Source organism: Saccopteryx leptura, chromosome 1 (genome assembly GCF_036850995.1).
Source record: "Saccopteryx leptura isolate mSacLep1 chromosome 1, mSacLep1_pri_phased_curated, whole genome shotgun sequence".
Classification (NCBI taxonomy): Eukaryota; Metazoa; Chordata; class Mammalia; order Chiroptera; family Emballonuridae; genus Saccopteryx; species Saccopteryx leptura.
Window position 1 is genome coordinate 74910853 of NC_089503.1, and position 23600 is coordinate 74934452.

The 23600-nt window shown below is 35.7% G+C and overlaps 1 protein-coding gene across 2 annotated transcripts in view; it reads right to left on the reverse strand.

Moving 5' to 3' along the window:
- Positions 1–23600, reverse strand: part of NOX4 (NADPH oxidase 4) — a 191628-nt gene that overhangs the window by 36474 nt on the left and 131554 nt on the right. For both annotated transcript variants that reach the window (XM_066370534.1, XM_066370543.1), the window contains exon 13: positions 22697–22778. In XM_066370534.1, coding sequence (XP_066226631.1) covers positions 22697–22778 — 82 coding nt within the window. The remainder of the gene's footprint in view (positions 1–22696; positions 22779–23600) is intronic.

Genomic DNA, 23600 nt, shown 5'->3' on the forward strand with positions numbered 1-23600 from the left:
AAAGCTTCATCACATTTTCAGAGATATGAAACGGTTAACTAGTTACTGCAGTAGAACTTAGACCCTCATGACTACATCTTTATTTATGTGGCTTAAGTGTCTGTTTGTCGCCGATAGCTTATTGGTTGCTTGCATAATTGTACTAGCCAATGGGGTGAAGTTGCCATGGCTGAACGCAAATTGAGCGGGTCAGGGGGAAGGTGAACATTTGTTTGCATTGGCAATCATCTGCTTTTGAAATAATTTATGGCTGAACGCAAATTGAGCATGTCAGGGGAAGGTGAACATTTGTTTGCAATGGCAATCATCTGTTTTACATAAAAATTAAGTCTTAATGTAATTTCTTTTAAGAATGCCTCCTAGAAAATACAGCACTGAAGAGAAGAGAAAAGGAGCTAAAGCTGCACAAAAACAGCTTTCTCGACAAAAAGAAACCACTGAGCAGAGGAAGACAAGGCTTGCTTCAGTTGCAGAGCAAATGCATCTTTCTCGGCAAAATGAGATTGATGAGCATAGAGAAACAAGGCTTGCCTCAGATGCAAGACAAAAAAGCCTGTCTCGACAAAATGAGTCCCTTAAACAAAGGCAGGAGAGAAATGCAAAAAAACGACAGAGTAATGCTGACCGAAACGCAAAAAGGATTAAAACAGTTTCAAACAGAGAAACTTTAATTTTTGAGCATTCCTCTGGTGACATGAATATTAAATGTGAACGAACGTAAAATTAAAAATAATTGATGGTCCTCTGCAAGGCGAGCTTAAAAATGATGGAAAGATCTACACAAGAAATGTTGTGTACAAAGAGATCTTTGACATGTGAATTAACATTTTATTATTTAAATCACCTTTATTTATTGAGCTAGCGGTGGCTCTTAAGAAATGTACCGCCAGTGGTTTCCTTCGTTGCACTCTACTTTAAGCAATTAAGCAAGTAGAAGGGGGAAACCCCGTGGGGCACTAAGCAAAGGGGCGTCCTCACCACCTGCCCTGGGTAATTCAGTTTGAATTAGCAGACACCTTTGCACAAATCATTTTAATTACAATTTATAATATCTAGAACAGCGGTCATTTCGTATGACCGCCGGGCTTTCTAGTGTTCAATATATACTCAAATCCTGGAAATGTGCAAAAGTAGTGCTTTTTAAAAAACCACTATATCTATTTAAAAAGCTACTTATTGTACCTCAAGAAAAAACAAAGTTTAAATGCCCAAGTTAGTGCTCTGAACAGCAGAAATTCAGAAAATACTGATAGGTCAGATAGTTACAATATGCTTAAATTTTATTACATTTATATCTCTCACACTTTAGAGCTTACTTACTCAACAAAAAATATAAAAATATATTTAAAAGTTAATGATACAATATATTGGATTCTTGACAGAAATCTCAAAATATCAGTGGCTCACAAACAACACATATAAATTGATTCTACCACTTTTCACTACATAAATCCAATTTAGAACATAAACCAATTTAGAACATAAACATTGAGCAACAAAACTAGGATTAAAAATAAGTACTTCCAATTGAAAAAATAAGATTATTATAAATCTTTACAACTATTTGGAATGCACTAGACTTAATGCAATCTTCCCTTAATCAGTTTTTCATTCCTCCATTCAACAAACGGTTTTCTGTTCTGTGCCCCATACTGCACAACGTGTCTGGGATACAGAAGCGAACAAGGTAGAAAAAGTCCCTGGCCTCATAGTTCTTTGCTTCTGGTGGGAAAGGGACTCACTCATAAATAAAGATATGAAAAGGTATATGATATATACCACATAGTGATCAATTCTTTTTAAAATAGGTAAAACAATAATTACTGAAGCTAGGTGACAGAGTACATGAAAGTTCATTCACTATTCTGTTTACTTTTGTATATGCTTGAAATTTTACAGAGGCAGTTTAGAGGCAGAGTCAGAGAAGGCCTCTCTCTGTGATTCTAGGCATTTACTAGGGTTAGGATCATCAGCATGTTACTTGTCTTCTCTAAATCTGATTTCCTACATCTCTAAAAGAAATAATCAGATATGACAACACAGAAAAAGCCTGATAAGAATTGTAGAGGGCCCAAATGATCAGAAATGTGTTCTGTGGGTTTTATTGTTGTTAACAGCATCAGTGAGCACCTACACAGCCCAGGGTCAGGCCATCTGAGAAGCCCAGCTTGAATACAAGAAGTGGAACTAAGTTCAGTATGAGATGAAAAATGTAGATGGGAATGTGGTTTTAAAACCTTAGAGAATTAGCTGTTTTCTTATTGGGAATGTTTTTTGCACAAAGTAAAATAAAATTTTGATTTTTTGAGAGGAGAGATGAAAAATAAAATTATTGGCAATTGGTTACTTGGCCACACCTGGGTTTTTGAGGAAGTCAGAAAGAGGAACTACTTAAATCACTTTTTACATATTTGACCCAATTAATGTGCAAAATCTGCTGCCTTTAATTTATGAACAGTGATTTTTCTCCCTAACTTAGTACCTTGTCTTTAAAAGTATGCTATATTACTACTATCATTATATCTGTGAAAAGATTACAGAAAGTAAATTTAAAGTCTTACAACAAGATAGTGCAGGTAAGATCAACCTGACATACTTTTTAAAAGTTCAGTGGATGACTAATGAAAAGTTTCTTTATGAAGATTGTGGCTCTAAGAGAATTCTCAGAAAAAAATATCTTTCCTGACTGTTCAGAAATTTATAAACATTTTTGAAATAGTGACGTTTTTCCTGTGAAAATACAGTCCATTAAATGTGAATGGATTTAATTGTTTTAACGAGTAGCACGGATCAGCTGATATACCAGTTATAACAGATCTTTTCTCAGTAGAGAAATCAGCTACAAATCAATTATGCCAAAAGATAAAAGTACAACCAACACTTTTGAAATCTCATTTCCCAACACTTCCTATCATGTCTCCCCAAACACAGTCATACCATAATAGATTAAAATAGAACTTAGACAAGAGAGGAGAGAACTAGTCAGAATTCAGACAACTGAAGAAAAACATTTTAATTAAAAGGATATTAATTTTACCAGTATTTCCCAAAAGGGATTTCAAAGAACAGTAATATACGGGGGAGGGAAAGTATTTCATGGTGAAATAAACTTGAGAAATATGTTGCTTTATTTTATTTGTTTCTTTGTTTTAAAATATATTTAATTCAAAATATCTCCAAGTTTTTAACATGACAACCTGCCTTAATTATCTCCAAGCAGAGGATACAAATACTTTGTAAACATCTTTAACCACAAATTTTTTTCTCCACAAAATGTCTGTTAAGATTTTAGAGGCTAGAGAACAATTTAGGAAATGGAGACCTGGGATCAAGGAAAAAAAAAGTATTGTTCTTTAATAGGCTGCCTCCTGTGTGACGCTTCACAAAGGATAACTTTAGCTGCAATGGACATTGCAAACATTATTTTAAAGGTTAAATAAATAGAGGGACTTAATGTGCTTTTATTTAATTCAGCATATCACAATAGAAAGTTCACTATTAGGCCCACTATGACCTGCGGCAGCAATATCTGTACTCAAGTAGGTTATAAAGATGAAATTGGCTTCGTATGATATTCTCAAGATCTATCCGTGTGGTCACAAATTTTGAGACTATCATGCTAAGCAAAATAAGTCAGAAAAAGTCAAGAAATAGATTATGATTTTACTCATATGGGATATAAAACTGAAAGCAACAAATGAACAAACAAGACAAACGGACAACTCATAGACACAGACATCAGTCTGGTGGTTACCAGAGGAAAGGGTGGGAGAGGTGCTACAGGGTGAAGGAGGGAGAAATGGTGACAGAGATTTGACTCAGGGTGATGAACACACAATGAGATTCACAGGTGGTGTACTGTAGAACTGTACACCTAAAACTTATATAATTTTATCAACCAATGTAACTCCAGTAAATTTAATAAAAAGGAGGGAAAATATAATATACTTTAAGTCATCTCAAAAATTTATATTTAAACCGTGAACTATTAGCTTCTCAAAGAGAAAAGAATTGTTTTTTTTACTAATCTCTATATCCCTGGAGCTTATCCAAGTTTTGTCAATTAAAAGGTGACTTAATTAAGAAAATAGTAAGGGTTAAAAGAAAAAAAAAAGTGGCAAGGACAAAACAGCAGAAAATAGGGCACAATTTGAGAAGTAACTTGAGTGTGTTAAATATCTGTATTGCATATACCAGTGCTCTGTACTTTTCCCATCTGCCATAATCTTGACACTGTATGAGGTACGTTTACTATCCCCATTCAACAAATGAGGAACCCAATGCCACAAGTGGTGCCAGGACCAGTGTAAGGTTCCATACCTCCTAGATGGAATGCCCTTTGGACTGACACTGGTGGTATAAGGAGCACCGGGAACTAACCAACCTGACTGTATGAAGGCAGGAGAGGAGGAGCACACCTGCGCACAGCTACTCCATGAGAGCAGCCCTGTGCTCAGTCATGCAGGTGAGAAAAGTGGAAGTATTCTGTGCAGACACTATGCTAATGATAGTCTTTGCAGAGATAGTGAAAATGAGACTATTATTCTCAGCAAAAGCTAGATGAAGTCAAAAGTTGGAATTGTTCCGTGGTGTTCAGGTGTTATAGTCATGCATTTATAACTTTTTTAAAAAAATATTTTATTATAGAGAACCCAGCAAGGGCGGGGATGGAGAGGCAGCTTTGCTGTTCCATTCTGAAATTCTCCATCCCCAAGTTCTCTGTGACCATAAAAGGATCATTTAATTACACACTTTAATAAATACATGTTTCTTAGAGATTAAAATTTCACATTATACAATAAAAGAATAGGCTTTACTCAATGAATATACTTTAAAGAATAAAAAAATATGATGTGTTAGCCTAAGACAAAAGATTTTGCCATTATTAGCCATATACAATGAAAGAATAGGCTAGGAGAGGACAGTATAAAAAGGAAACTAATTTTTTTTTTCTTAATAGCCATTAGGTGAATAACAACTGAACAATTTTATGATATTTAAGACACATCTATATAAATTTCTGATTCAATCTCAAACCAATCCTATGTTAGTAAAATCAGGCAAAAAATGGGTATTTTTCCACATATTCTACCAGGGTTGATGTCAAAGGAGATGTTACCATTAATGAAGTTTTACACTATAACAAGCCTCTAGGGCAGTGAAGTTTCTATCGGGAATAGCTATCTTTGAACTACTCTAGACAACCAACGATTTTTTTTCTGACAAAAATAAATTTATAGGCCTAAGCTTTTTGTTTATGTTAAGATACTACTAGCCTTTTCCTTGCCTATCCTTACAACAACAGAGCTATGTGATTGGCATAATGCTGCGTGCTTTAGATGAATTATTGATAATTACTAAATGAGAGCTAACGGTGCTATTCCACTTTATTGATTAAGAAGCTAAGGTTCTGGAAGTTTAAATTTTGGCTCAAAACCACACATCTGTAAGTGACATATCTATCATCCAAATGAACTCCATTTTTGTAACAAAACAAACCAAAACAGTCTTCCTCAAACAGGAGTTTGTTCTAATTCTTTTATTCAGAGAAATAATCAATGGAAACTTCAATCAGTGATTAGTAACTCTCTTTATGCCTGCAGATATTTTTACCTTAAAAGTCAATCTTATCTGAAACAATTATTCTTTTTTTTAAAATGTTTATTGTATTGATTTTAGACAGAGACAAAGGAAGGGAGAGAGAGACAGGAATATATATATATATATATATATATATATATATATATATATATATATATATATTTAGATTTTATTTATTCATTTTAGAGAGGAGAGAGAGAGAGAGAGAAAGGGGGCAGGAGCAGGAAGCATCAACTCCCATATGTGCCTTGACCAGGGAAACCAGGGTTTTGAACCGGCAACCTCAGAATTCCAGGTCGACGCTTTATCCACTGCGCCACCACAGGTCAGGCTGAAACAATTATTCTTAAACTAGAATCTCTCTGCCATATCCTTCACCTTCTTTAACTTTCAGCCTTTCTACTTCTTTATGTTTTATGTGAATATCTTGAAAACAGCGTATTGCTTTATTTTATTTTCTCATTCCAATCCCATAGCCTTTTCTTTTGAACTGTAGAATTTAGTTCAATTATGTTGGATTGCTCACCAAAATATTATCTTGTACTGTTTGTCCCATTTTATCTTGTTTCTTACTCCCCCCTTTCTTTTGATTACTTTTACATTAAGTGTTGGTCTCTGTTCTTAGTATTCTATAAGTAAATTACATTTCCCATGGTGAATTTATTTTTACTATGTTGCTTGAGATTTATTGGTAACCTTGAATAGAGCTATTATTTCAACTATTACATCTCCTACCCACACTTTCTCTCTCTCTCTTTCCCTTCCTTTTGGATCTCTAATGTAAAGAAATGCAGGAACTTCTCACTTCATCCACCATATCTCTCAACCTTTCTTTCATTTTATCCATATCTTAGTCTCTCTGTGATGCATTCTGAATAATTATTTCAGTTCTATTTGACAATTAATTTATTCTCAATATGGGTATTTTATCTTCCATTTCTATAAATTCTATTAGTTTTTCAAAAGTCCCTTGAGAAATTTGATTGTCCCATATGTGTTAATCATTATTTTAATGCTATTTTACTTCTTTAACCACATTAAACATTTGTATTATACTTTTGGAGTATATGACTTCTACAAACATGTGCCCGTGGTGTTTTGCTCATTTAAAAAAATTTGAGCTCATATTCCTTGGTGCCTTGTGTATAGTAATCCTTTGAGAATTAAATTATGTCCCTCAAAAGAGGATTTTCCTTTTCCTTTTCCAGACAACAGGAGAACCCTATAAATCTGAAATCACTTTAAACTAAATTTTAGTATCTGGGTTTACTGGGCTACAGATACATTCACTGTTCCAACCAAACAGAGCTTGTGGGTACTAAATATCAGGGGAGATTTTTAAAACATTTTTCTCAGAGCCAAGAACAAATTAAGTCAATTTATCCCTACTATCTCCTTCTGCAGAGCACACTATTCAATCTCTACTTTATCTAGGGATGTTTCACTTAAGGGGTTTAGGTCATTTTCAGGGGTCTCTGATCTGCTATCCTCACAGCCAGGATTTATCACTGTCCACCACACATATGTCCCACTAAAACCAGCTTTAATATTTGGGGAAATAAATAGGTGGGTAAAAGCAAGTATGTACTCGAACACTCACTTCACTTACTCATCTAGATAGGAAGTGTCTTATGGTTTATGACCCTAAACAATTTCCTTCCTGCCCTACCTAACATTTCAAACATTCATTAAGAATTATAAATGTGTTTGTTTGTTTGTTTGTTTTTTGTTGTTGTTGGTTGCCAGATGGGAGGGGAGTGGGGAGCTGGCTGCAAAAGGTAAAGGGATTAAGAAGTACAAATTGGTAGTTACAAAATATTCATGGAATGTAAAGTACAGCCTAAGGCATATAGTCAATAGTACTGTAATGACTACGTATAGTGCCAGGTGTGTACTAGAGTGGTTGGGAGGATCACTTGATAAGTTATACAAATGTCTAACCACTATGCTGCACACTTAAAACTAATATAAAATCAAATGTCAACTATAATTAAATAATAAAAAGTTTTAACCTTATTATTGTGTGTATATTAAGGAATATTTTTAGTTTTTTCTGTACCAGAAAGATTATTATTGAGCACATAGTATACTAGATTATGTTTATTTTTCACTGTTAAATGCATTCACATATTGTAGATCGATCTCCACTATTGGACTTAATTCTTATAGAAAATCTTTTAAAAAGGTTTTTTTGTCTTTTGATTTTGTTTCTTGTGCTGGGTAATGGAGGATTGATCTGCTAACATTCAACTTGGAACTTTCATTGATATGTGCTATTTCAAATAATATAAAATAAGAGCTACCAAACTCTTTAAACTGTCCCAATACTATGTAGTTAACTGGAAATATGAATTATAAACTGAACAACCCCTAGTGAATTTTAAATATAACATCTAACTAGCCAAATTTCACACCCCACTCCAACATATACTTAACCCTTTGAGTAATATTTTTCATTCTCGCTGACCCCCGGGAGTGAGTTTTTTTTTCTTCAAAAAATGAAATTAGTTCCAGTTCCAGTTTTTTATTAACTTAAAATTATGTTTGATAACTAACTTATGGAAACAAGAAGAACATACATTTGTCTTTTTTTAATGTTGCCATACACATTTTTAAAATAAAGATTTGTGTTATCTGGACGGTCAGGAGGCACAGAGACTTGCATGAACGTTCGTGCTGCTCAAAGGGTCAAACACAGCTGCAACCCTTACTAACATAACATTATCTCTGAAAGCTTTCAGAGGGCATAGTTATAGTTCAATATTCTTTAAGACTGAATGTACTCCTTATTGAACAATGTCACCCCATTAAATGTAATTTTCTAAATAAAATTTTTAAACCAGAATTTAATTTAGATCTATAGACTTTTGCACTACAGCCTTTCCAACAAAAAGTGCTATTTTATAAATTGTATTGCATTTGAACTGTTGTTTATTTACATGGTAATGAATCATTTTATTTTCTGTGACTTGGTATATGCCTTTAGGCTCAAATATTTCAGTTTTTCTTCTTGGGTCAATCCATTCTTCTCTTAGCTCTTCTCCTTTTTCTACATGTCAATGTATCTTCCTCAAAAGCAAGGTGTAGAGCAGTTGCTTATCTTAAGTGCTGGCTCGTCTTAGCTTATACAAACTTTCAAACCCCAAATTTCTTTGCACTATATTTTCTTTTTGACATCTCTTTTCCATTAGTTTAGAGAGCTCCACTTAATGAAGGAATAGACCATGGCTTTTTATTAGTAGTATGCACCTATCTTCACAGATAAAAAAAAAAAGAAAAAAGAAAAAAAAAAACAGAAAGAGAGATGGGTTAGAGAAAGAAACAGAAAAGTGGAATGGAACACAAAAACAGTACAAAACCATGTTGTAGAATGCAACTCAATGTAAATGAACTAAACTTTCAGTTCAAAGGAAAGGTGTGCTTTCAGATTTTCCTTTGTAATCAAAGGTGACTCTGAGGAGAGGGACTTATTCTACTCTCTTGCTTTCTGCCTAGCATGCTGACCTGGTGAGAGATGTGGTAAAACTTGACCTTGAAGGAAACAAAAAGCCCTTCCTAAGGCTTTGACTAATATTATGTGTTACATCACTATTCAAAGTGTGGTTCTTGAACAAACAGCACTTACCTGAGAACTTGTTAGAAAGGCAGAATTGTAAGCCTAACTTACTGAGTCAGAACCTGTGTATTATTAACAGCTCCAGGGGAGTCATATGCACCTACAGTCTGAGAGGCTGTGCTCTCATGAATCGTTCCAGATAACTCCACTACTGTCAACAAGAAAATGGATTTCCTTCTATTTTTCTTTTGTATTCTGTAAATATTATCTTCTTTGAGACTTTATAATAAGTGATTCAGTGATTTAAAGAACTGGAGGATGAAGTCTGACACCTGAATATGAATCTTCTATATTGTATAATCAACAAAAGCAGCAAATAAAATCACACATTATCCACGACTTCAGGATTACTAGGAGACAAAGAATACCTATTGTAAAAAAATTATCACAAAATAACAACAGAAAAAAAAAGTTTTTGAAATAGAAGACAGGCAAAGAATGTCCAAAATAAGACCCATTTTAGGCTAAGTAGATGTAAGTAGGTGTTTGGGTTGGGGTTCTGAGAAGTTTCTTGAAAGGGAGGCCGAGTCAGCTTACATGGACTTTTTTTTTTGCCTTTTGCCCTTATTCCTTCCGGCTGCAATAAGGACATGTTGGGGAAGCTGGAGGAGCCATCCTGAGATCATGAAAGGGAAAGGAGAGGAGACTTGCAGACACCTCAGGTGTAACATATTGACACTACTAATACCATTGCCACTTACCTTGGTACTTTTGGTTACATGAGAAAAATAACCCCCCATCACTTTTAGCCATGTCTCTGTTTTATGTAACTGAATGTTAATAATATACTTTATAAACTTTTAACATAGTGCCTTGACACAGTAAGCATTTGATAAATGTTTGATATCGTTATTAATCATAAATTATAATTTGCATCCATTTAATGCTGATGTAAATGTACATTTTTGAAAAAAGCATTTGCCTTTTATCTTTATCTGCCTTTAAGTCTTTTAAAAAAGGTCTATTTTTTTTTTAAGTTACAGAGAGAGAAAGCGAGTGAGAGAGTGACAGACAGCAAGGGAGAGAGATGAGAAGCATCAACTCGTAGTCGTGTCACTTTAGTTGTTCATTGATAGCTTTTCATATGTGCCTTGACCAAGGGGCTCCAGCTGAACCAGTGATCCCTTGCTAAAGCCACCGACCTTGGGCTAAAAACAGCAACCTTGGGCTTCAAACCAGTGACTTTTGGGCTCAAGCCAGTGACTACAGGGTCCTATCTATGATCCCACACTCAAGTGGGCATCCCCATGTACAAGCTGGTGAGCCCTCGGTCAAGCCAGATGAACCCGTGCTCAAGCTAGGGACCTCAGAGTTTTAAATCTGGATCTTCAAAGTCCCAAGCTGAAGATCTATCCACTGCTCCACCAGGTGGTCAGGCAAAAATAGTTCTAATTTTTTAAAAATTCAAGAACTACTCAGGCCCTTACCTTCAAAACCTAAAATGAGATATAATAACAATAGAAACTCTTTTAGAACATATAATTTAATCCAGAGCCTACACTAAATGTCCTATACACATCTTTATTCCTAATCCACATAATGTCCATTTTACTGAAGTGAGAACTATAAGGTATAATGTCCATTTTACTGAAGTGAGAACTAAAACTCAAACATTTTTTCAAAGCCAGTCTTCTATTAAGGGGAAAGACTATTATTAAATTTTTGTGCATCTGACTCCAAAGCTCATGTCTTTAATAATCACATGTTAATCATTATAGTCAATTATATGTTATTGGGGTTAGAAATAACACCTTTCAGCAAAAAAAAAAAAAAAAAAGGAAAAAATATGAAAAGGGTACATTGTGCTAAGGAACTCCAGTAAAACCATGCTCTACAGCAGGGGTACCCAAACTACGGCCTGCGGGCCACATGTGGCCCCCTGAGGCCATTTATCCGGCCCCCACCACACTTCTGGAAGGGGTACCTCTTTCATTGGTGGTCAGTGAGAGACGCAAAGCATGGCATCGCTCACATACAGTACTACTTCCAGTGATGTGGGATGCACTCCTCATGGCTCTGGAAGCATGTCACATCACTTGTTACATCTAGCAGTGACAAATATGGAACCGGACATTGACCATCTCATTAGCCAAAAGCAGGCCCGTAGTTCCCATTGAAATACTGGTCAGTTTATTGATTTAAATTTACTTGTTCTTTACTTTAAATATTGTATTTGTTCCTGTTTTGTTTTTTTACTTTAAAATAAGATATGTGCAGTGTGCATAGGGAATTTGTTCATAGTCTTTTTTATAGTCTGGCCCTCCAATGGTCTGAGGGACAGTGAACTGGCCCCCTGTGTAAAAAGTTTGGGGACCCCTGCTCTACAGGCTGGGAGAGCTCAAGGTCATTTTTCACAACAATTCTTTCATCTCAGGAAAAGATGAATATAATTAACAGTTCCCTCATACAGGATGGCGTTTCGGTTTTAAACCATTCCATTCCCAAAATATAGTCATATTAATAAACACAACAAGAAAGGGGGAGTTCAAATATCTGCAACAGTCCTCAGCATTTTTCTATCCTTCACTAATGATCCTCAAATGTTAATATGCATCATAGTTTCCTGGAAGGGTTTGTTAAAACAGAGTGCTGGGTCCCAACCCCAGATTTTCTGAGTCAGTCTAGTGTAAGTCTGAGAATCAGTATTTCTAAAAATATCCCGTGTGACACTGATGTGTTTGGTAGAGAGTAAGGAGGATAGGGAGTGAGCTGGTAGAGGGAGTGATTTTAAGGCCTTAATATTTTAGTGAAGGCTTGGTGGGAGGTGGTGGGTGGCAGTCCACATTGTTTGGACTTTAGGAACAACTTAAGGAAGTTTTCTAGCAGCAGGCTACAAAATCTCTGTAATTAATGTGTGATTATTACCTAATGCAATCTCATGCATAAATAAAAGCAACATTGTTCTAAAAAACACTTTAATTGATGTTTGTTTCTTGGAGTTCTGAATTATTCAATCAGGTCTTACAAACAGAAGCCATTATTTAATTTAGGGTCTGCAGGAAGAAAACCTCTTTGGCGAGGAATTCCTATAAAACCAGCATATTATCAAAATTATACTATCGTAACCCTTATAAATTGATAAATTTAATATAAGACTGGCTTTTTACTGCTTTTAAAATATTCACTTAAACTGTAGAGTTTATAAATTGTTTCTGAAATCATGGTTTTACTCTGATAACATCTTGCTCTTCTAGAGCTAAGAATATTGTTGAGGAGCTATATAAATCACTTTACGCAAAATGGAGGTAGTTTCTATCCAAGGGCATTACATGGGATTTCAGATTTTTAACAAAGGGAGAACTTTAGGCCACTTTCTCTCTCAACTGATAGATAATCTCAGAGTCAAAACAGACAATAAAAACAAGAAACTAGAAACAACTGATATCTGAGAAGATATATGACAGCTGAGAAGGCAGGACAGTCAGTTTAGGAAAGTAAATAGTTCTCGAAGGCACCAGATGGAGCATCACCTGTGTTAACTTGTCTCCTGGAAAGTGATTACTTCCGCTGTTTGTTCTGAGATGTCAGCTACCTGACCTTGTCGCTACAGGCTCATCTTGGCTTGATCCTTGAACTAGTTCTCACCTGAGTCCAAAATGAGTTCTGTCACTTGGCCCCGAGGCATCTTTACTGCATGCCCATTCGTCTTGCACAAAGAGAGTTTCTTCATTTACATATGTCTGAGCCAGACAGGGCCTTCCTAATTCAAAGGTTTGGTAGATTCTGAGGGTTTTGTTTGCTGTGGTTTGCCTTGCTCTTGCAATTCTGATGATGGGGTTTTTATTTGTGAATCCAGCCCAGGGCCTGGGACCTAGAACTTACTGACAGACCAACTTCATTCTGACATCTTGCCACAATAGATTTGTAAATATATATATATAAATTGGAAATCAAATTACTGCATCCCACAACTCTAGTCATAATATCAACTCTTTTAGATCTCTTGCCAGACAGGCATTGAAATATCACCCATCATTCAAGGAAAACTTAAGTTTAAGGGTGAGAAGATGACAGACAGTAATCTTTTGATAAAGGGCAATACTAAAATATTATGTATATTGTAAGGAATGTGAAGAATAGCTGTACCTATGGGAACTGGATAATAGCCATGTACCACACACAAGCAGGTACTCCAGAGAAAGAGCTTCTTTCTGATGAATTACTCTCCAAATAGATCCCATTGCCAGAGACAGCTCTGTCTGACAGAACAACCTGTCTTTCTGTCAGAATCCAGACTGGAATGGAGACACTGAAGCAGACCATGTGGTAGAACTCCGCCCCTTGCCCTGAGGTTAGCATGGCTTTGCGAAAAAATGGAACAGAGCTGAGAATGAGGATGGTGATGAGAATTCACATTTGCAAAAGGGCAGGTACTTCACATCATTTTACTTAACAATTACAAAGCCTTACAAAGTAGAATTACATCAGACAGTGTGCATTCCCCAAAGCAAAATTAAAGCAAAGGTCCTTGTGAAATAATATGAAATATATGTATTGAACTCTGCCCCTGGTTTCTGACACAAGAGCACTCAAAAGCCTTATAATTAGGGGTGCTAGGAGACTCTTTTGTTTCAGTAATTAGGTTTTGGCCCTGGTTTCTGACACACTGTTCCTAAGACCTTTGTTATTTCCTTGGTGATTGAAGCATCCGACACAGAAATTTAGGAAATCTCTTAAAATTTCCTGGGTGATGGGAATGTCATTTGTTCTAATTAGGCAACTCCTAGTGAGCTCGTGGAAGGGTCTGGTCACCAGAAAGAACAAGCATGCTTAGAAGCTTAGAGTTTTGCATACCCTATTCCCAGAAGAGGGGAATGGGATTGGAAATAAAGCTAATAATCAATAATGCCTACGTGATTAAGCCTCCATCTTAAATCTCAATAGTGGGAGGGGATTGTGGAGGAAGGGGAGGGGAGGGAAATAAAGAGGGACAAGCACGCCTACAGAGATGTTTACCTGAAACCTACGTACTCATTGACCAACGTCAACCCATTTAATTTAATTTTCTAAAAAAAAAGTCTCAATAATTAGAGAGTTTCCAGATTGGTGAACATAGCTATGTGCTGAGGGATGGTGCACCCCAACTCCACGGGGACAGAAGCCTTCTACTCAAGCCCCTTCCTGATTTCACCCTGTCATCTCTTTATCTGGCTGTTCATCTTCATCTTTTATTATATCCTTTACTATATAACAAAGTGGTAAACATTACTTCAATGTTTTCCTTGAGTCCTGTGAGCTGTTCCAGAAAATGACTGAATCCAAAGAGGGGGATGTAGGAACATCTGCCTTGTGGCCAACTCAGACAGAAGCTGTGGGTCACCTGGGGACCTACTCCTTGCAACTGGCACTGATGTGGGGATGGGCAGTCTTGTGGGACTGAGCTCTTAACTGCTGGGGTCTGTGTTAACTCCAGTTAGTGTCAGAATTAACTTGAATGGCAGGATACCCAGCTGTTTCAAATAATTGGTTGCTTTGGAGGGAAAACCCCCACAAATCTGGTGTCAGAAGTATTGTGTGTGGGAGTAAAGGAGAAACAGGGAGTTTTTCCCATAGTACTACTTGTACTTCCATTTGAAATATAGAAAAAATGATGCTGAGAAAGACCTGCCACTTGTTCCCAGTCATGGGGTCTGTAAGTTGGTGCAACTCAAGTGGTAAAACTTGAACTTCTTCTCTGAACTCTTTCCTTGAACTCTATTTTTTTCTCTCCTCCTCTCTCCTTTTCATCCCATTCACACTTCCTCTCCCTCTTGTTCAATAAAGAGTCTTCACATTATTGATTACGCCTCCTCCTAACATCCTTAGACATTTATCTGCTCTTCCTTATGACTGATACCACAGTGTTAATAATTTATCACTTCCCACCTGAATATGACACAGTCACCTAGTCTGTGTGCTGGCCCATGTGGTGACTCATGTCCCTCCATGATAACCTATGAAAAGGCAAATCTAATTATTTTGCTTCCTTGATTAAAATTTTTTCATGGCTCTCCATTATCTCCACAGCAAAGTCTAAGCTCCTTTAAATGGCAATCCAGGTTCTCCGTGAAGTAGTCCTTGCCCTCATTTCTCCTAGACCTCTACTCTTTGAATACACATGTACATACACACACAGACACACACACACACACAGAGTTTTTCAGCCCTATCACGTGAAGGAGATCTCTCAATGAACCATCCTCTTCCATGGCTCCTCATGCTGTCCTGCTTTCTGATCCATCATAAAAGCCTCTTCACTGGCCTCATACATAGCACTTGTCAAGATTTTAATAAAGGGGGAAATTTAACTTTATAGAAATAACTTACACAGGAAGGCACTTTCTATTCTCTTCTCCCATTGAGTTTAGTGCATTTCTTATAATGTGTGTGTCTTATCACATTGCTGTAATTAACTTCTCCATTTAATTTTGATTCTGCTTTTCCCTCACTTGAATTCAGGCCCCTCAAAATCATATACTATGCCCTTATCATTTTTATATTCTCAATAATTGTGATTTCTTCTGGTGCATAGTAATTATTCAATAAGTATTTGAAGGACAGATGAATGAAAGAATGGACAGATGAATGAATGAAAGGCGGAATAGAACAATTAAGTATAATTTGGGGGCCAAAAAGACCTGGGTGTGAAACCCTGCTATTCCATGTGGTTTGGGGTAAGGCACTTAGCCCCCTCATATCTCACTTCTCTAATCTGTAAAATTTAAAAATTTGGGAAATAGTACAACCCAACTCACAGGGAAATGGTAAGGATTAAATAAAATAATGCATATAAAGCACTTCACACAATTCCTGGCATGTAAAAGGTGTTCATTAAGTGTTATTATTTTTATTCTGAATGAAAATAACTTAGCTCAAAAATACTACTCACAAAAATTAGGGGATATTTATCGCTTTATATTCATTTTAAAATATCCCCCAATTTTTGTGAGCACTATATATTGTAGACATGCAGATTGAACAAAAATTATTGAAGAAGAATGGTTGTTTAAAAAAAGAGGAACTCAAAACTTTCTTTGAAAAGAAGAAGGAAGGTAAGCTGCAGAATAGATTAATTCTGGATGGGTCATCTGAGGCTTTGCAGTTTAAGTCTATCGCCCAGCATCGCTGTTTGAAGCTCGTGTTAAGCAGTCCCTTGGAAATGACATTGGGTTGAGACATAGCTTTTATTGCTCAAACAACCAAGGTTGTTCTTCAGTGTCAAACCAAGCCAAACAGGAATCGCTCTGCATTTTTCTTACATAATATTCCTCTCTCCAAAGGCTCTGATATTAAGCATACAGACAACTTAATCTTCATGAGAAATAAACAGAGATACACCATATTGTATTTCTGTATTTTCACAATATTTTAATACACATTATGGTTAAACTCTCCAGAGTAATTAAATCATGTTTTGTTGGCCCAGTTACTAAAATGGTTGCAAGACATTTGTGAGTAAAATTATGCCAAATGTCCTAAACCATTTTATATCTCTATGCTGCATTTACAAAGATAGGATTAGTTATATCTATCCTCTAGTCTAAATACATTTTAACCCTAAATCCTTAATAACGATGACACCAGCTAGATAATGAACAAATGAACTTCTTAAGTTTCATTATTTCTATTTCTTGCCTCTAATTTATAAATCAACATTTACCTTGTATTAAGTATATATTTGTTTTCTTCTATTCACTCGTCTGCCTCTTTCTTTCTCATGAACACTCACACCTATTCAAGCTCTGAGAATTTTCATGGTACATTATCCTTAGTTATACCCTGATTAGAATGATCATGCCTGACTTTGGGAATGGGTCAAGTGCGAGCTTACAAATATAAGAATGAGATTAATGAACATTATTATTTCTTAGAACAATGTTTCCCAACACCATTGAAAGTAACGGAAATATATTTCCCATGTGTACACGTGCACACACACACACTGGCATGTGCATACACATTTGAGAACTAGTCTGTTCTTCATGAATATTGTTCCCTTTTTATTTTTTTTCTTATTTTTTGTTTACCTTTTTTTCTTTTATTATTAATTTTAGTGGGGTGACATTGATTAATTAGGGTACATAGATTCAGAGAATACATCTCCAGGTTATATTGACATTTGATTATGTTGCATACCCCTCACCCAAAGTCAAATTGTCTTCCGTCACCTTCTATCTGGTTTTCTTTGTGCTCCTCCCCTCCCCTTTTTCCTCCTTCCCCCCCTCCCGTAACCACCACACTCTTGTCCATGTATCTGAGTCTCATTTTTATGTCCCACCTATGTATGGAATCATATAGTTCTTAGTTTTTTCTGATTTACTTATTTCACTCTGTATAATGTTATGAAGGTACATCCGTGTTGTTGTAAATGATCCGATGTCATCATTTCTTATGGCTGAGTAGTATTCCCTAGTACATATGTACCACATCTTCTTTATCCAGTCATCTATTGAAGAGCTTTTTGGTTGTTTCCATGTCTTGGCCACTGTGAACAATGCTGCAATGAACATGGGGCTACATGTGTCTTTACGTATCAATATTTTTGAGTTTTTGTGGTAGATATCCAGTAGAGGGATTGCTGGGTCATATGGTAGTTCTATTTTTAGTTTTTTGAGGAACCACCATACTTTCTTCCATAGTGGTTGTACTACTTTACATTCCCACCAACAGCGGATGAGGGTTCCTTTTTCTCCACAGCCTCTCCAACACTTGTTATTACCTGTTTTGTTGATAATAGTTCATCTAACAGGTGTGAGGTGGTATCGCATTGCAGTTTTGATTTGCATTTCTCTAATAGCTAATGAAGATGAGCATCTTTCCATATATCTGTTGGCCATTTGTATTTCTTCTTGGGAGAAGTGTCTGTTCATGTCCTCTTTCCATTTTTTTACTGGATTGTTTGCTTGTTTGTTGTTGAGTTTTATGAGTTAATTGTATATTTTGGATATTAGGCCCTTATCTGTGCTGTTGTTTGAAAATATGATCTCCCATTTAGTTGGCTGTCTGTTTGTTTTGTTGTCAGTTTCTCTTGCTGAGCAAAAGCTTCTTAGTCTGGTGTAGTCCCATTCATTTATCTTTGCCTTCATTTCCCTTGCCTTTGGAGTCAAATTCATAAAGTGCTCTTTTTAACCAAGGTCCATGAGTTTAGTACCTATGTTTTCTTCTATGTAATTTATTGTTTCAGGTCTTATATTTAGGTCTTTCATCAATTTTGAATTAATTTTAGTAGAAGGGGTCAAACTGTAGTCAAGTTTCATTATTTTGCGAGTGAGTTTCCAGTTTTCCCAGCATCATTTGTTGAAGAGGCTTTCTTTTCTCCATTGTGTGTTGTTGGCCCCTTTATCAAAAACTATTTGACCATATATTTGTGGTTTTATTTCTGGGCTTTCTGTTCTGTTCCATTGGTCTGAGTGTTTATTTTTCTGCCAATACCATGCTGTTTTGATTATCGTGGCTCTATAATATAGTTTGAAGTCAGGTATTGTAATGCCCGCAGCTTCATTCTTTTTCCTGAGGATTACTTTGGATATTCGGGGTTTTTATAACCTGATGATTTAAATAACACCTTTTACCATGTGTTATTATCTAATAGGTGTCTCTTGATAACAAAATGGTTAAGATTATAGAGACATTATGCTGACTAAAGAGCCCACCCCCAATACAAATCACCACAGTCCATTAATCAGCCTACATTAACCAACGAAGTGTGGGTCTCACTCAAAGGCTGGGTACATTATGCTGTGACACTACATAATATAAGGCAAATAAGTTGCTTCTTCACCCATGGTTTAGCACTTAAAACATCTCTCACTAAGAAGTTCTATATTAAATGAGTCAGTAAAACAACCTGAAAAGATCTTAATGTAAATAGGTATAATGTGTTGTGAATAAAAGCAACAAATAATAATGGTTTGATTAAATTTTCAGCTTTCCAGAAATTTTTGTGTTACAAAATTTAAAATACCTTGACTTTTAGTTATCTTCAATAATGAACAAATGAAAGTACAGTGTGTCCGTAAAGTCATGGTACACTTTTGACTGGTCACAGGAAAGCAATAAAAGATAGAAATGTGAAATCTGCACCAAATAAAAGGAAAACTCTCCCAGTTTCATACCTATTCACGCAGTTCGATGTGGGCTCACGAACAGATTTTTTTAGGGCTCCTTAGGTAGCTATCCCGTATAGCCTCTAGAGACTCATCACTGACTGATGGCCTACCAGAACAGGGTTTTTCCACCAAACTGCCAGATTCCTTCAACTGCTTATCCCACCGAGTAATGTTATTCCTATGTGGTGGCGTTTCATTATAAACGTGCCGATATTCATGTTGCACTTTGGTCACAGATTTGAATTTAGCGAGCCACAGAACACAATGAACTTTCCTCTGTACCGTCCACATCTCGACTGGCATGGCTGTGGGCTGCTCTGCTGTATACACAGTGTTACATCATCATCTGTGCATATGCACATGCTGCCACATCATCCTACAGAAACTGAGAGGGTTTTCCTTTTATTTGGTGCAGATTTCACATTTCTATCATCTTTTGTTGCTTTCCTGTGACTGGTCAAAAGTGCACCATGACTTTATGGACACACTGTATATTTGAAAGTGAATATAAATGAGAGAATAAAGGAGAATATTTAAAATAATAAATAATCCAAAATTTGTTTAAATTAGGTCTAAACATACAGAAATCCCTGCCTACTCGTATTTATGAAATGGTCTTTATCACAACTCTCTCTTCTCCTACCCCAATTTTCACATGGGCATTGTTTATATGCTCAGAGTTTTACTTCCTATGCCCTTTCCTGGATCAATTCAACACTCCCTCGGCACAGCACAAATAGAATTCTATAATTCCCCCTCTATTCCACTAACACCTCTTAAATTCTACTACCAAACTAGACATTAAATGGACAATGGAATGACACAAATGCTTAATATTCTGTAGCTTAAATAAATAAATTATATTTAGTTCAGGACCCAGAAACCTTTCATTAGCATACTTTCATTTGATAGTTTAGAAAACTGAAGCTCATAAAAATGTTAAGTGGTCACCAAAGCAGTGTCTCCTATTAGCATGTAGCAATACTTTAGAAATAGTGAATAAATATAATTTCTTTTTTTTTTAATTTTTTTTTAATATTTAATTTTTTCTTTTATTAATGTTTAGAGAGGAGAGAGAGAGAGAGAGAGAGAGAGAGAGAGAGAGAGAGAGAGAAGGGGGAGGGAGGAGCAGGAAGCATCAACTCCCATATGTGCCTTGACCAGGCGAGCCCAGGGTTTTGAACCGGTGACCTCAGCGTTCCAGGTCGATGCTTTATCCACTGCACCACCACAGGTCAGGCAATATAATTTCTTAAGTATTAATAATGTCAGGTTTACAAATGTTATGCTGATATAAGAGCTATCCTCCAAGATCAATCAATAATCTATTTCCTTAAGGTTCTGGAAATAGGCAAATTTAGTTAATTCTATATGCAATTTTAAATGAATAATAATAAAACCTAAGGTTAGAATGGAGTATTCCTGGGTGTTAAGCTGGGTTATAAATATTTTTTGTATAATTTATTTAATCTTCATAACACCCCTGAGTGTAGGTATTATTATCTCTCCGTTTCACATGAGTAGAATTGAGGCAAAGATGTTAGGTTGCCCCAGGTGACACATCAGCTGGCGAGGCAGTCTGCTTAGGAGTCTGCACTCTTAACCACCATAACATGGTGTGTGTGGCATTAGTGGATGGCTTTTATTCTTTTAATCCAAAAAGAATAGCTACCCCAAGGATCAAACATTGACAAAAGATTGCCACAGGTTGTCTCTCTTAAATATTAAAGTGGATCACATCACTATTAGAAAAGTAATCTACAAACATGAAGATTAAGAACAGGTAGCTACAAAACCCAGGGAAATAACTGCAAACAGATTACCAGCTGAGAAATCACTGGGATAACCCACTTTAAGCAAAGGTATCAGGCAAACATTAGCCTAAGAGACAGAAAAACAGGTATCACTGGCCTCTACAAATAGCAGCTGTGGGAGAAAATGCTGATAGACATACATCAATCTCTTCAGGCACCTCTCCATCCTCCCCATCAATCCTCACATTAAAAAGCACACATGTATGCATGCCAGGCTGCCCAGACACACATATGTCCCTGTGTGTGTTGTATGGGCATCAGAAAATTATTGCTAGGGATTAGATCTGGATTAATATCTAAAACAATGAACAAATTATTTGTATTCTATATTTATTTTGTTTTGAGAGTTAAGTAAATATTACTAAAGCGAAGGGTGACAAGGGGAGAAAATTATCCTAGAAAGAGAAGTTCAGTGAACCCTTGAATTAACTGCTAAACCAATCAAAGAGTGAGTCATTTAACATTGTGATTAGTATTGATGAATAAAGTAAATCAAGCTTTACTTTTTTAACCTGAAGCTTCCTTTTTTAAGATATTAGTTTATTCATTTTTCAGCCTCTTGCATACTAGCTAGTAAGGAGAGTCAGATACTCATTGAGTAGTGGGTACTCCAAGCTTCTAAAGGAAGGATCAAGATACCAGCAACCCTCAGACTTTGGGAAGAGGATGCCAAATAATAAATAAAATAAAATAAAATAAATTAAAATAAATAAAATAAAATAATAAAATAAAATAAAAAAGTGAAGTGAAATGAAATGAAATAAAATAAAATAAATAAAAACCTTGGTAATTCTTTATTCTCTGAGAATATGAAAGCATAGTCCTTCGACTGAAAAGTACACTTGTGGCACCTAAAAAAATAAAGGTCTACCAGTGGTTGGCAAACTCATTAGTCAACAGAGCCAAATATCAACAGTATAACAAATGAAATTTCTTTTGAGAGCCAAATTTTTTAAACTTAAACTATATAGGAGGGTACATTGTTATAAACTTAATTAGGGTACTCCTGAGCTGGCCTTTGCTAAACACTTAAGGGGCCAAAGAGCAGCATGAGGCTTGGGAGCCGTGGTTTGCCGACCAAGGGTCTACCCTATTTGGAAAGGGTCAGGAGATTTCACTTCTCATGATTATAAAATAGTAAAGAGAAATATATAGACATTGCTCAAATCATTTCTAGCATGTGGTTATTTGAGCACTACTTATTATAATATAAATAAATCCTTGCATTTAAAGAATAGAAACAGGAAACCAGATGAGGGATCACCCACAAAGTATCTGTCCTTGTTGATACAGCATCAAGCAAAAGAAAAACAAGGCACTGAGGCAGATGGTTATGCTTTGTACTCAGCAATGGTCCCTAGCCACAACTGGTTACACTTACAAGTAAGTCTTTTTCTGTGACCCAGCTGTGCAGAGCCTGAGGCATTATATTGGACATTATATGCCCAAGTTAACTAGGTTAGGCTAGTCTGGCTTTTTCAGAAATCTTAAGAAAACATTTTGTCTTTGTCCTCCCAAATCTCCATTAGTTACTTGCCCATTCCCTTTCCAATACCCAGTGAACTCCTATTGCTTACTTGGGATATTTTCTAGACTGAATGAAGGGCAGAATCTCAGAGTCTTGACTAGACGGAGGAAGTAGTAAATCTCGAAATCGTTCTGTCAAAAGAAAAATAGAGATTAAGCCGAAAAAAAGGCATGAAAATAATTACAAAACAGAATTATTTCCTATTACTTTAAATTTGTTAACTATTGATTGTGCATCCTTTATTAAAAATTTACTAGCTGTTTCCTATATTACTAAAATATATCTTCATTTTAATGACTATATATCTTTTATGATTAAGATATCACAAATGCAAATAAAAATATCAAATATTTACTAGCCCAGACTAATAAAATCTTATAATTGAAAGATTAGAGGAAACACATGACCAATAAATGTACCAAAAGGTATACAATCTCATTAGCAACTTGAGAAATGCAAACCAAAATCAGATACCATTAGATAGCATTCACATTACATGGCATATAATTGACAGAAGTTAATCTCATAAAACCAAGTTGTAGTGCAAGTTGTTGAAATAGCTTTGCAAAACAATTTGGCATTATTTTTTAAGTTTAACTTTTGCATATCTATGAGTTAGTATTTCTATTCCCAAATATCTATTCTGAAGAAACCTTCAGATATGTCTCAGGCAGCAAATAAACACTGTTCATAGCAGTACAGTTCATAACAACACAATGTAAACAACTCAACTGCCCATCAACTGGCAAAAGGACTATTTGTAGTACAGTCACATAATAAAATATTAATTGAAATAAAACTGAATGAATTCAGTTAAAATAAAACATAGTGAATCATATTAGTATGATGTTGAGTGGAAAAATAACCAGCAGATTGTACACAGAAGAATATTATTTCTTGTTGACTTAAAAAAACACTAAACAATGCATTGTTTAGGTGTGTTATATATGAAA